Source organism: Moschus berezovskii, chromosome 12 (genome assembly GCF_049115385.1).
Source record: "Moschus berezovskii isolate FMDL1 chromosome 12, NW_MosBer_1.0, whole genome shotgun sequence".
Lineage (NCBI taxonomy): Eukaryota > Metazoa > Chordata > Mammalia > Artiodactyla > Moschidae > Moschus > Moschus berezovskii.
Genome location: NC_142471.1, coordinates 42,852,061 through 42,866,736, shown reverse-complemented (window position 1 = coordinate 42,866,736; position 14,676 = coordinate 42,852,061). Strand labels below are relative to the sequence as shown.

The window sequence follows — 14,676 nt, the reverse complement described above, 5'->3', positions numbered from 1 at the left end:
TCACATCCATTCATGACCACTGGAAAAACCACAGCCTTGACTAGATGGACCTTGGTTGGCAAAGTAATGTCTCTGCTTTTTAATATGCTATCTAGGTTGGTCATAACTTTCCTTCCAAGGAGTAAGCATCTTTTAATTTCATGGCTGCAATCAGCATCTGCAGTGATTTTGGAACCCAAAAAAATAAAGTCTGACACTGTTTCCCCATCTATTTCCCATGAAGTGATGGGACCAGATGCCATGATCTTAGTTTTCTGAATGTTGAGCTTCAAGCCAACTTTTTCACTCTCCTCTTTCACTTTCATCAAGAGGCCTTTTAGTTCCTCTTCACTTTCTGCCATAAGGGTGGTGTCATCTGCATATCTGAGGTCATTGATATTTCTCCCAGCAATCGTTAGACTTGAATTCTGAGCCTGGCTCTACCCTTCTCACCGTTTTGTCCCCCATTTGAGGTCAGCATCATGATCTCACGGTCCTTACCCACAAACCACCAGAGGTTTCCCTATTCAGCTCCCTGGGCCCAAGGAGGGCAATGGATTGCCTGGAAATCATTTGGCTGGCTATTCCAAATTCAGAGCCTTTCTACAGACCACACCAGGGGCCTGGAGGACATTGCAGACCCCGAGTCTTTAATGAGGGCTGCATTGGTCACCTTCCCTTAGTCAAACACTGGCTCTTGGTGACTGAGCACTTGGGTGTTTGGAAACTGTAGACAGTCCAGAAAGCCTCTGGACACTGCTATTGACACATCTGAGGCACTGCTCACACCCAGCAGAGACATTACCTGGTGACAGAGGTGCCAGAGTTCCAATGGCTCTCAGTCCCAGGTTTGCTTGCCTGGAAGCCCCATTGTCCACCTGATTCCCCTGGAACCTCTCCCCAGAACCACAGCCTCATTATGGTCACAAGAGCCCCATGCCAGCATTATGCCTTGAACAGTAGAGACAACCACCCAGAGATGCTCAGTCAGGAGCAGGAAGGACAGAGCAAGACAGAGATAAGACACCAGATGGGAAAACACCAGAAGCAGCCTCCCTGCCCAGAGAACAGGTCTCTGAAATGGTCACAGTCCCAGGGCTGCTCTTTGCAGCTCATGTTGGGATGGCAGAGTGATGGATTAGGGAACTCACATCCACCCAGGGCTCTGTTAGGCCCCTGCAACACCAGCTCTCAAGTCTGCCCATTAGTCTCTCTGGGTTCACAGTGATCTGTGTGCTTCCTGGAGGCAAAACGGAGGCCTGAGAGATCAGGGAAGTTGCCAAGGTCACCCAGAGAGTAAGTGGCAGCAGCCAGAGCTGGCTGAAATCAACCCTGCTCATCCTGAGAGGGGCTGGGAGCCCGTGACTGTGCCTGGTGGATGTGACCCCTCCCATTCCTCTGCCCCCTTCCTATTTGACCTTATCCCTCCCAACCATAGTGCTGGGGCCCTGAGTGTTTAGGATATCTGTGGATACTTCCAGTATTCCAGTGGGTGCAGGAGTACTGATTCCTTTCTTGAAGCCTTCTGTGTTCTGGTCCCAGGCCCTAAAGTGAATCATAGTCTAAGTGATGGGTTGTCAACTTGGAGTCTACCATCTCTGCAGGCCATTGTCAGCTCCCAATCCCCACCCTGAATGTATAACAGGAGACACCCTATTGAGGGACATATTATGCAGGAGTGGCCTCGTGTTTTTCCTACCTGAACCATAGGTCCCCTCAGTGAGAGGAATTCTGGAGCTGGAGGAAAGGGCAAGCCTCAGTGGGAACATGTCGAGGCTGCGCCTGGGGGGTCTCAGCCTGCCCTAGCTCACCCCACGCGGCAGGATTAGGAGCATCAACCATATGTCCTTCCAAGGACAGACATAAGCCTTTCGTCCTCTCACTGCTGACCACCCCATGTGCCCTGTACCCCCTCCCAGGAGCTCTGCTCATACAGAACCTCACCTAGGCCCTCTTCACCAGGCAGTGCTGAAAAACAAGCCTCAGGGGAGTCAGTTCCCAGCAGCACAAACGCACAGCCTCTCTCTCCTCCATCCAGTTCCTGAGCTATGGGGATGTTTCCAAACTCCTCAACCTGGACTGGAAATGCAAACAGGCCTATGTATGTGAACATGGTCAGAAAGAGAACAGTGGAGTTTGGGGATGACCTTCTAAAACCTCAGCCAGCTGCTTGTTTCAATGAATCTAGACGTGTCTTCACTTCAGCACAATACAATGCAGAAAATTCTCCAAGGTTCAATTTACCAAAAAACTCAGCGCTTTTGTAACAGAAGCAATCATTCTTGTTTATTGTAACCTTCTGTGAAAGGGCCATGTTTCTCTGCCCCACTGCCTTCTAATCCCCAGAGGAAATCTGATAATGGTCCCTTCTAGACCATCTCTCCTGCACACGTAACGGAATGATGCATCAAGGCTCACTTTTCTTTCTTAGTCTTGAGTCAAACGCACAGTGGAGGTCCCGATTCTCTTTGTTCCCTGACTTTCCCAGGTCAGCCCATTCAGTTCATGGAAATCAGTTCTACTAGACACATCAGGAAAATCAAGTAAAAATAGGAAACCTTCCACTTCTCACGGAATGTGATGCTGGCAGTGACATAACTGTCTACAGAGAGTATGACTCACTCAAGACCTTTTACACAAGGATCTCATTCATTCCCAAAACAGCGGCCATTTAGACAGAGTAGGGATTGCGAGACAGTGAGTACTTCATACAAGCTCAGTCTTCATCCTCCCAACACTCTACTGGGGAGGAAGCTGACCCCCTATACACCTGCCCTGCTGCACAGCCATGAAGCCAGTATCCACAACCCAAGGCCCAGACCTCACCCATGCTTGGCTGCCTCTCTGTCCTGCCAGGTGATCACTGCTCTGCACTTTGAAGCTAAAGAAACCAAGGTTCTGATGCTTTGTGATGGGCTCAACATGACAAGGTGGTGTAAGGGTGCAGCAGGGCTGTTAACAACCCTAGGGAGACTAACTTTCAAGTCCAGGCCACAGCTCCTGTAACCTGCTGTCACAGTGACTGGGGAAAGAACTAGAAAGGACTTTCTTCCTCTGTTCAGTGTGTTAGATGTGCAAACAATTGTGAATATTAATTTCTTATTTTCACACTATATTGCTTGCAGACTTCCTCTAAATATGAACACATAAATATATACTGGAAACAGATGTCCTGGGAATGATTAGAGCTACAGAGAGGCTGTAGGATGCATTCATGGCCAAGGAGTTCCTGAGTTCCTATGTTTTGATGCCATTCACAGAGGGAAAATCAAGACATGTGTGATAAAGCTGGGGCAGCACTTCTGCCCTCCAGGAAGTCCCAACTTGAAAGTTGTTCAAGACTGTGACCTTTATGAAAGTCTCAGATCATAACTTTGGGACAGTGATGGCAGCCTGCTTCCCCATGCTCAACAACCCTCATCCCCTCCCAATTCCTCTCTCACACACACACGCAGACTCTCTCACACTCACACACTCACGTGCACACGTGCATGCACACACACCCACAGACACACCCATAGACTCTCTCTGACACATACACACATGCACACACGCACACTTCCCTCTGTAGTAAACAGGGAATCCAGAAACGGAGCCAAAGCTCCAAAGCACTGGAGATTAAGTTTCAATCAACCATTTGCCAATCGCTTCAAGAAACATTCCTTCACTGTGGAGCAGCTGAGTTAATATAGGAAGTAACTGGTCGCCGGCTTAGATCTCTTCATTAATAGAAAACCAGAGGAGAAGGAGACTCCACTCAGCCCCCAGTCACCTCCCTTACCCCCTTATGATCACACAACAGACTCAGGTGCTCTGCCATGACCCGGGGGCCTCCACCACTGTCTGGAGTCCCTCACTCTTCTCCCTCAACCCATACACACATTCACGCTCCCTGCAGCTCCCAGTGACAGGTGGTGGCTAGGGGAGAGGAGCCCAGCCTCAGCACAGGTGCCCTTCAGTCTTGCTTTGAGAAAGTCAAAGGAATCTCACAGGCAGAAGATACTAGGTCTGGAATGATCTGTTCATGTTCTAGAGTAAACAGAAATATGGGAGCTTAGAAATAAAGATAGAAGATCCCAATCTATTCAGAGTAGTAATGAAAGAACATACCCACACATGTGTGTGACAATGTGTACTGACCTATAATGTACAGAAACCAGAGAACTTTACTCTTTCTCTATGAAAGAAGACTTGAAAATGCAAAAACCTAGACCACAATGCCAACTTTTCCCAAAAAAATTATGCCAAAGCCTTTGACTGTGTGATTCACAATAAACTATGGAAAATTCTGAAAGAGATGGGAATCCCAGACCACCTGACCTGCCTCTTGAGAAACCTGTATGCAGGTCAGGAAGCAACAGTTAGAACTGGACATGGAACAACAGACTGGTTCCAAATAGGAAAAGGAGTACGTCAAGGCTGTATATTGTCAACCTGCTTATTTCACTTATATGCAGAGTACATCATGAGGAACGCTGGGCTGGAAGAAGCACAAGCTGGAATCAAGGTTGCCGGGAGAAATATCAATAACCTCAGATATGCAGATGACACCACCGTTATGGCAGAAAGTGAAGAGGAACTCAAAAGCCTCTTGATGAAAGTGAAAGAGGAGAGTGAAAAAGTTGGCTTAAAGCTCAACGTTTAAAAACGAAGATCATGGCATCTGGTCCCATCACTTCATGGGAAATAGATGGGGAAACAGTGGAAACAGTGTCAGACTTTATTTTGGGGGGCTCCAAAATCACTGCAGATGGTGACTGCAGCCATGAAATTAAAAGACAGTTACTCCTTGGAAGGAAAGTTATGACCAACCTAGATAGCACATTAGAAAGGAGAGACAATACTTTGCCAACAAAGATCCATCTAGTCAAGGCTATGGTTTTTCCCATGGTCATGTATGGATGTGAGAGTTGGACTGTGAAGAAAGCTGACCTCCGAAGAATTGATGCTTTTGAACTGTGATGTTGGAGAAGACTCTTGAGAGTCCCTTGGACTGCAAGGAGATCCAACCAGTCCATTCTAAAGGCGATCAGTCCTGGGTGTTCATTGGAAGGACTGATGCTAAAGCTCAAACTCTAGTACTTTGGCCACCTCATGAGAAGAGTTGACTCATTAGAAAAGACCCTGATGCTGGGACGGATTGGGGGCAGGAGGAGAAGGGGATGACAGAGAATGAGATGGCTGGATGGCATCACCAACTCGATGGACCTGAGTTTGAGTAGACTCTGGGAGTTGGTGATGGACAGGGAGGCCTGGCATGCTGCGGTTCATGGGGTCACAAAGAGTCAGACACGACTGAGCGACTGAACTGAACTGAACTGAATGTTGCTTTAGTGAAAATTGCAATGAATATCTTTAGGGAATTTGACCTAAATGATTCTATAGTGATTGTAAAATTCACCTGAGTAAATGAAGAGTTTAGTTCAGGAATTTGGGACTCAATCCTAGAGCAGGAAGGTTCAGAATCCTGCTGTTGATGGAGACCCTACCCATGGGCTTGAGAGAAGAGGGAACCAGCCACAGTGCCTCTGGCACTCCCAGACTGGCTTGAGGGGAAAACAAAGGCAGTCTCAGAGGACGGTAGTCTGGATATGGGAACTGGAGAGGCCAGGGAGGACAGCCCTGAGGCAGAGGAGCATGAAGAGTGCAGCTGGAACACAGGAACACTCGTGTGCATTCTGGCTGTGCTGGTGACAGGCCAGGAGCCTGTGGATTTGATGGCCTGATGCGCCAGGCTGAGTGCTGGCCCTGGTTTTCCAGGCCGTGAGGAAGCACAGCTGAAGGTGTGAGTTGAGGAAGAAGAAACTTGAGGAGGATGAGTCCATGAGGGGCTGGACTGATGGGAGTGGCAGAGGGCAGTGGAGCCGGGTGACCAGGGGAGGAGAGGTGCTGGAGTCAGCCTAGGAAAGGAGCTGAGGGCTTAGACCAGCAGTAGGTGCAGAGGAACGTGAGGATGGATGGGCAGCTGGAGACATGTGTGGCTCAGGACAGGGTCTGGGCACAGTGGGTCCCCAGGCTGGACCTTGCAGGTGCTCGAGGTGACATGTCACATACCTGAAGCCTGTACCGCATATGGAGCACCTATAGGGACCGACAGGCCCAGACAGGCCCAGCAGGGGAATCAGGGGACTCTGGGCAGCAGGAGAAGGGTGGCCTTGAGGCAGAGAAGAAGCTTGGCAGGCCCCAGGGAAACTGCAGCCTTCTGTTCCCAATTCCAGTAGCTTCTAGTGATCTTCTCTCTCTTTTGTCTCCTGCAGGGAAAATGCGTCAATTTTGCCCTAATGAGGCCCCACTGTGGGCCATTGCACTACAGCCCTAAGGTCTGCGTTCAACCCAACCGGGAGTGCTTTACCGTCAATAACTGCTGCTCACGGTACCAACACTCCCCATCCATGTGCTCCAGGCCTCCCTCCAGAATGCAGCCGTTCATCTCTACCCCTTCCCGGACAGTCAACAGAGCCACTTTGTCACTCCAGCCCCCATAGCCCAAGCTCTAAAGCACCAAAACCCCAAGATTATTAAGAGCCCTTTGCTTGCTGAATTAGACATATATATTGAGTCTTCGTTTATGGTCAAAATGCGTTGGAAGCTGTTGCTAATCAGAGCTTGTTACCTGGTGAGCACTGCTCCACTGTATGCGAAGCATCTATGCTGGTCCTGCGAGGACATAGCACCCGAGGTCCTCTGGATGTAAACATGACGAGGCCCAGTCCCCAAAACCTGATCTTCATCTGTCACCAAGGTCTGGGATGGGGTTTTAGTCAAATTCTGCTCTTTGAACAAAGCCCAAAAGATCTTTAAAATATAAATACAATCCTGTGTCTCATTCCCTAATCTGGCACAGAGAGGAGTACTTGAATTTCTCATCTTCTTCTCTCCTTGCTCCTGGTTTCCATTTTTTGGTTGCTTATGTTCCAATCATGTCTCAGAAAGAGATGAGGCCCTCTACAGGTCACCAGTTGGAAGTGCACTTTTTCTTCCCGGATAAACCAACTGGTCCCTCATTTCAGTTCAGGTCAGTCGCTCAGCCATGTCTGACTCTGTGACCCCACGGACTGCAGCACGCCAGGCGTCCCTGTCCATCACCAATGCTCCCGGAGCATTCTCAAACTCATGTCCATCGAGTTGGTGATGCCATCCAGCCATCTCATCCTCTTTCCCTAAGTCAGAGGCCCCTGAATAATGAAAGTCACTCAGTCGTGTCCGACTCTTTGTGACCCCCTGGGCTATACAGTCCATGGAATTCTCCATTCCAGAATACTGGAGTGGGAATCCGCTCCCTTCTCCAGGGGAATCTTCCCAACTCAGGGATCACCCCAGGTCTCCCGCACTGCAGGCAGATTCTTTTTCAGCTGAGCTACAAGGAAAGCCCTAGGCCCAGGGAAATTTTAGAAGACACGTGTGTGAGTGTGAAGTCTCTCCATTTCCCTGGAGAAGTTCAATTCCGCTATTCACCATCTTCTATTCACATAGAAGTAACTGTGCTCCCGACAGAGATGTTCTAGCATTCAGCGTCCTCCCCACCACCCAGGGTGTCTGTATGATGTTCCAGGGCCATGCATACAGCCCACGGGAGTATGGGAGCACTTCAGAAGGAGTACCCTAGAGGAACCACAATCAGTTGTCTCTAATCCGTATTGATAGTACGTTAAATACTTTCCACCCTCACTCCCATCTCCTTGAATGTTATATTTGTGCCTTTTAGTTGAATATCTGTATGACAACCATAGGTAAAAATATGTCAGGTTTGTGTTTTTAATCTGTATTGATTGAAGTGTAGGGATAGTAATCACCATAATTTTCCCTGTGTTCAAAAAAAGAAAATGCACTGACGATACCACGTGTGTGAAATTTTTTTAATTAGGCAGAAAGGAGATTTAAATAATGTGAAATCCTGTAGAGAGATTTTATCTCTTCCTTAGAAGTGGAATATTTTGGATTGTTTGTAAGTAGTAAGAGCATTGTCCTGGCCTGAGAGTGTCAGGGACACATTTCTGAAACTGGCTCTGTGCTCCATTATTATATCTGTTTGTGTATAACTGTAATATAATACATGCCCATCTCTGAGACTCTGTGACTCTACACAGAGAAATGTATCTGTAATTTAATAAAGAGCTCAATGTGACCCTGGCTGAAATCAGTATGTCTGTTTATTAGTGGATGTTGAAAGCCTTCTCATTTTTAGCCCTTCACTCCTGTCTCACCCCTGAACAGAAGAAGGAGGTAGTCATAACTGTGGATCATTAGATCAGGGGAGATCTGGGAGGAGCATGAGCCCACACCTTACCACCCACACCCACCAACCCGGGCCACACTTCCTTCTGTGCATGGTAATAAGAGGCAGCAGGAAACAGGAGTTTCCTTGGCATCTCTCCCTGGGCCCTCTCTGTCCCCCTACCTTCCCTCATTCTATCTCATCGCATCTTTTTGGTTTCGCATCAACCAGAGGTGCCTCACCCTAGTGAAGAAGAAAGGAGGTGCAGCCCTTAGCCGACACCTGACTTGTAGGTGGGCAGCCTTTTGTCCCAGGTGCCCCTCCTGCCTGAGTTCTGGGGGCAAGCAGGACATTTTTAGAAAAGTGGCCTCACATCTGAGCTGTCTCAAGCTGAGACCTATACCCAGAGAAATATACTGGGCAATGCTTCGCCCTTATTTTAGACTAGGACAACAAAAACACATACTTTCTCTTTTTATTAATTAGGTTGCATTTTACTTTATTTATTTTGGCCACACCACATGGCATGTGGTATCTTAGTTCCCCAAGCAAGGGTTAAACTCATACCCCCTGCATTAGAAGCACAGAGTCTCAATCACTGGACCACCAATAAAGTCCAAATATGCACATTTTCTGAATGCCTCTTGGTTTCGTGTAAAACAACCCCTGTAGACTCAGATGGACCTCCAAGCTTGGACCAAAGCTTTGAGCTTCTGGAAGCTGGGAGCCTCCCCAGACCCAACCAGGGCCAGCCACAGACCTCCTCCACAAACACACAAGTAGAAGCGCAAGCACCCATGAGGGAGCATGCATCCTGGCAAAGCTACGGCCTTAACAGCAGTCCTCCCATTGTCTTTTCTATGCACCAGAACTCCTAGTGCACCCAGGATGCAGACAGAGGAGGTCGGGATGTTGGAGAGGAACTCCAGCACTGCCGGGGCTCCCCGCTGCATTGTGCTGGGCCAGCTGCACACACGTCCACTCAGCATCATGCTCTCTCTCTGTGCGCTTTCCTTTTCACGTTCCTAGCCAGGCTTTTCAATTTGCCTGGTTGCTTTCAGTGGGGAAAAAAGTGGCCAAAGCCACCCTCTTTTCCATCCTATGTCAAGACTGAAGCTCCTGGGACATCCTTGGCAGTCCAATGGTTCAAACTTCGCTTTCCAAATGAAGGGGTTCAGGTAACGGAGAGCTAAGATCCCATATGTCTTCCAGCCAAAGAACCAAAATATAAAACAAAAACAATATTGCAACAAGTTCAATAAGGACTTTAAAACATGGTTCACATTTAAAAAAAAAAAACCTAAAGAGAAAAGAAAGACTGAAGCTCGTGAAGGACTTGCCTGGCAGTCCAGTGGTTTCCCACCGCAGGGGACATGAGTTTGATCCATGGTCAGAGAACAGGTCTTGACTTGGGCAGTAGAGATAGAGAAGGGAGTCCCTTGTGTTCAAGAAACAAGGGTAGGGGTGCAGTCTGGATTCAGTTAACAGCAAAGCCATTGTATTCATTTGTTTGGGCTGCCCTAATAAAGTACCACAGACCGAGTGGCTTAAACAACTGAAATCTATTTTATTGTACTTCTAGAGGCTAGAAAACCAAGATAAAGCAAACTCTGGCTCAGAGCAAATAGCCAGTCACAGGAAGTGGTCATCATGCAGGCAGGAGGCCATAAAGGGTGGAGGGGGATGCTAGAAGTGGCCCCTCTGGGTAGGGCAGAGTTGGGGGCTGACACAGAAATAGGCTGGACCTAAACCAGCAGCAGCCTAACCTGGGGATAGAAGACACAGGGGGCTAATAGGCATTGCCTGCCCCCCGGGGGCCTTCTGTCCTGTAGCTTCAGGCATTGGAGCACAGTACCTTGAGGCCAGGATGACGGGAGGCTGGTGTGATGTGGTAAATTGTTCCAGGAGATGGCGCTCAGAGATCATGTTTGTTTGAAAAGTGAAGTCGCTCAGTTGTGTCCAACTCTGTGGCCCTATGGACTGTAGCCTATCAGGCTTCTCCGTCCATCAGATTTTCCAGCCAAGGGTACTGGAGTGGGTTGCCATTTCCTTCTCCAGGTGATCTTCCCGACCCAGAGATTGAACCCGGGTCTCCTGCATTGTAGGCAGACGCTTTACCGTCTGAGCCACCAGGGAAGTCTATGTTTGTTTACTAGCCCAATTTAAAAATCAGTTTCAAAACGTGTTAATAGAGTCATGGGAAAAACACCATAGAGACTTTTGTTCCTCCTGGGATCTTTTACCTTGGCATTTCATACCCATTATTTGGCGCCTTCTATCACATTGTCAATGGTGAGAGCTATGTTTCCTCTTTCTGAATACTGGAGATATTTCTTTAAAACCTGGAGAAATGGAGGGAGGCAGATGTGGGGGAGAACCTGCCCTTGTCCCACCCACCGGCCTCCCACCAAACGTGCAGCTTCTGTGATGAACAGCAGACTCACAGCTGTGGCTACATGTGTGCCAGTGGGCCCGTCCCAGCCCCTCTGCCAGAGCCCAGGTTGCCCTAGCGTAAGGGCCCCACGTGCTGTCAGGGACCCACGGAAGAGCCTGGAAATTCCATTCTGCCATCCTCCGCCCTTCTCCCCATGGTCATCCTCTGCTCCTCGTTCACTAGGCTTGGGCACCTGGCTGACATTCCCTGGCAGCCAAAAACCCATCCTGGGAAACTTCAATATCTACAGGGTAACCCATCCGACACAAGGACCTCCTGATCCTCGTCCTCTTGGCCTCTGACTCCCTGCACTGTGAGCCGTGTCTGTTCTTCACACCCATCCCAAATCCTGTCACCATTTCCATCTGTCCTCTGTCTGTCTGCAAGCCCATCTCGCCGCCTCGTGTCCCTGGTCTCCTGTGCTCCCTCCCGCACCCCGCAACCGGATCCACACAGCTGCAGGCTTCTGGAATCTCAGCCCAATCGTGCCACTGTCCTTCGTGCACCATCCATACTGCCTCAGTGTGCTTAGGCTAAGCAGAAACCCATTCCATGGCCTGCAAGACTCCTCTGCATTCCCAGCCTCAGCTGCTACTTTTCCTGGTAACTCTGAAGCCTGTTCTCTACCTGAACAGACCACTCCCTCCCAGTGTCCCTCCCTCGTTCTAGCGGGCAGTTAGCCCCATGCACTTACACCCAGTCTGGACATGAGAACCACACCAGGGGCATCCCTTACCTCCATTTTGCCTGTCTGCTGCCCCACTCTTAGGCCCTTTCTGGGGTTAACTGCAACCATTCATCAGTGAAGCAGGCAAGTCCAGGAGTCTCTGGTGGAGGCTTGACAGTTTGGCCTCAGGCAAAACCACAGGGAGGGAACACAGACCCGCCCATTAACAGAAAATTGTGTTAAAGATTTACTGAGCATGGCCCCGCCCATCAGAACAAGACCCAGGTTCCCCAGTCAGTCTCTCCCATCAGGAAGCTTCCATAAGCCTCTTATCCTTATTCATCAGAGGGAAAACAGAATGAAAACCACAATCACAAAAAACTAACCAAACTGATCACATTGACCACAGCCTTGTCTAACTCAATGAAACTATGAGCCTTGCCATATAGGGCCACCCAAGACAGAGAGGTCATGGTGAAGAGTTTTGACAAAATGTGGTCCGCTGGAGAAGGGAACGGTAAACCACTTCAGTGTTCTTACCTTGAGAACACCATGAACAGTATAAAAAGGCAAAAAGATAGGACATTGTAGGATGAACTCCCCAGGTCAGTAGGTATCCAATATGCTACTGGAGAAGAGTGGAGAAATAACTCCAGAAAGAAGGAAGAGACAGAGCCAAAGCGAAAACAATGCACAGTCGTGGATGTGACTGATGATGGAAATAAAGTCCGACACTGTAAAGAACAATACTGCATAGAAACGTGGAATGTTAGGCCCATGAATCAAGGTAAATTGGAAGTGGTCAAACAGGAGATGGCAAAGTGAACATCAACATTTTAGGAATCAGTGAACTAAAATGGACTGGAATGATTTAACTCAGATGACCATTATATCTACAACTGTGGGCAAGAATCCCTTAGAAGAAATGGAGTAGCCCTCATAGTGAACAACAGTCCAAAATGCAGTACTTAGGTGCGATCTCAAAACTGACAGAATGAGCTCTGTTCATTTCCAAGGCAAACCATTCAATATTACAATAATCCAAGTGTATGTCCCAACCACTAATGCTGAAGCTGAAGTTGAACGGTTCTATGAGGACCTACAATAACTTCTAGAAATAACACCCAAAAAAGATGTCCTTTTCATCATAGGGGACTGGAATGCAAAAGTGGGAAGTCAAGAGATACCTGGAGTAACAAGCAAGGTTGGCCTTGGAGTACAGAATGAAACAGGGCAAAAGCTAACAGAATTCTGCCAGGAGAACGCACTGGTCATAGCAAACACCCTCTTCCAACAACACAGGAGACAACTCTATACATGAACATCACCAGATGGTCAACAAAGAAATCAGATTGCTTACATACTTTGCAGTCGAAGATGGAGAAGCTCTATACAGTGAGCAAAAAGAAGACCAGGAGATGACTGTGGCTCAGACCATGAACTCCTTATTGGCAAATTCAGACTCAAATTGAAGAAAGTAGGGAAACCCACTAGACCATTCAGGTATGACCTAAATCAAATCATTTACATTTATACAGTGGAAGTGAGAAATAGATTCAAAGGATTAGATCTGATATAGTGCCTGAAGAAGTATGGATGGAGTTTCATGCCATTGTACAACAGGCAGTGATCAAGACCATCCCCAAGAAAAAGAAATGCAAAAAGGCAAAATGGCTGTCTGAGGAGGCCTTACAAATAGCTAAAAAAAGAAGAGAAGCGAAAGGCAAAGGAGAAAGGAAAGATATACCCATCTGAATGCAGAGTTCCAAAGAATAGCAAGGAGAGATAAGAAAGCCTTCCTCAGTGATCAGTGCAAAGAAATAGAGGAAAACAATGGAATGGAAAAGACTAGAGATCTCTTCAAGAAAATTAGCGATACCAAGGGAACATTTCATGCAAAAATGACACAATAAAGGACAGAAATGAGAGTCCCTTGTACTACAAGGAGATCCAACCAGTCCATTCTAAAGGAGATCAATCCTGGGTGTTCATTGGAAGGACTGATGCTACAGCTGAAACTGCAATACTTTGGCCACCTCATGCGACGAGTTGACTCACTGGAAAAGACTCTGATGCTGGGAAAGGTTGGGGGCGGGAGGAGACAGGGACAACCGAGAATGAAATGGCTGGATGGCATCACCGACTCTGTGGACATGAGTTTGAGTGAACTCCGGGAGTTGGTGATGGACAGGGAGGCCTGGCGTGTGTGATTCATGGGGTCGCGGAGAGTCGGACATGACTGAGCGACTGAACTGAACTGAACTGAATAGAAGCAGAAGATATTAAGAGATGGCAAGAATACACCCAAGAACTATACAAAAAAGATCTTCATGACCCAGATAATCACGATGGTGTGATCACTCACCTAGAACCAGATATCCTGGAGTGCGAAGTCAGGTGGGCCTTAGGAAGCATCACTGTGAACAAAGCTAGTGGAAGTGATGGAATTCCAGCTGAACTATTTCAAGTCCTAAAAGATGATGCTGTGAAAGTGCTGCACTCAATATGCCAGCAAATTTGGAAAACTCAGCAGTGGCCACAGGACTGAAAAATGTCAGTTTTCATTCCAATTCCAAAGAAAGGCAATGCCAAAGAATACTCAAACTACCACACAATTGCACTTATATCACATCCTAGCAAAATAATGCTCAGAATTCTTCAAGCAAATCTTCAACAGTACATGAACTAAGAACTTCTATGTGTTTAAGCTGGACTTAGAAAAGGCAGAGGAACCAGAGGTCAAATTGCCAACATCGGGTGGATCACAGAAAAAGCAGGGGAGTTCCAGATAAACATTTACTTCTGCTTTATTGACTACACCAAAGCCTTTGACTGTGTGGATCACAACAAAACTGTGGAAAATTCTCAAAGAGATGGGAATACCAGATCACCTAACCTGCCTCCTGAGAAATCTGTATACAGGTCAAGAAGCAACAGTTAGAACCAGACATGGAACAACGGACTGGTACCAAATTGGGAAAGGAGTACGTCAAGGCTGTATATTGTCACCCTGCTTTTTTAATTTATATGCAGAGTACATTATGTAAAATGGCAGATTGGATGAAGCACAAGCTGGAATCAAGATTGCCTGAAAAAATATCAATAACCTCAGATATGCAGATGACACCACCCTTACACAGAAAGCAAAGAGGAACTAAAGAGCCTCTTGAGGAAAGTGAAAGAGGAGAATAAAAAAGCTAGCTTAAAACTCAACATTCAAAAAACTAAGATCTTGGCATCTGGTCCCATCACTTCATGGCAAATAGATAGGAAAACAATGGAAGCAGTGAGAGACTTTATTTTCTCGGGCTACAAAATCACTATGGATGGTGACTGCAGCCATGAAACTAAAAGAAACTTGCTCCTTGGAAGAAAAACTAT

The 14,676-nt window shown here is 47.5% G+C and overlaps 1 protein-coding gene and 1 long non-coding RNA gene across 2 annotated transcripts in view; one reads left to right on the top strand and one right to left on the bottom strand.

The window, feature by feature from the left end:
- ANTXRL (ANTXR like) overlaps positions 1–6,464 on the top strand; it is a 38,534-nt gene extending 32,070 nt beyond the window's left edge. The window contains exon 17 of the mRNA XM_088842082.1: positions 6,237–6,464. Coding sequence (XP_088698208.1) covers positions 6,237–6,464 — 228 coding nt within the window. The remainder of the gene's footprint in view (positions 1–6,236) is intronic.
- A 2,243-nt stretch (positions 6,465–8,707) lies between these two features.
- On the bottom strand, positions 8,708–11,495 carry LOC129556004 (uncharacterized). The gene is made up of 3 exons (XR_008685860.1): positions 11,365–11,495; positions 10,438–10,536; positions 8,708–9,399 (listed from the first exon to the last, which is right to left on the bottom strand). It is a non-coding gene; the product is annotated as an uncharacterized LOC129556004 (long non-coding RNA).
- Positions 11,496–14,676: the final 3,181 nt, after the last annotated feature.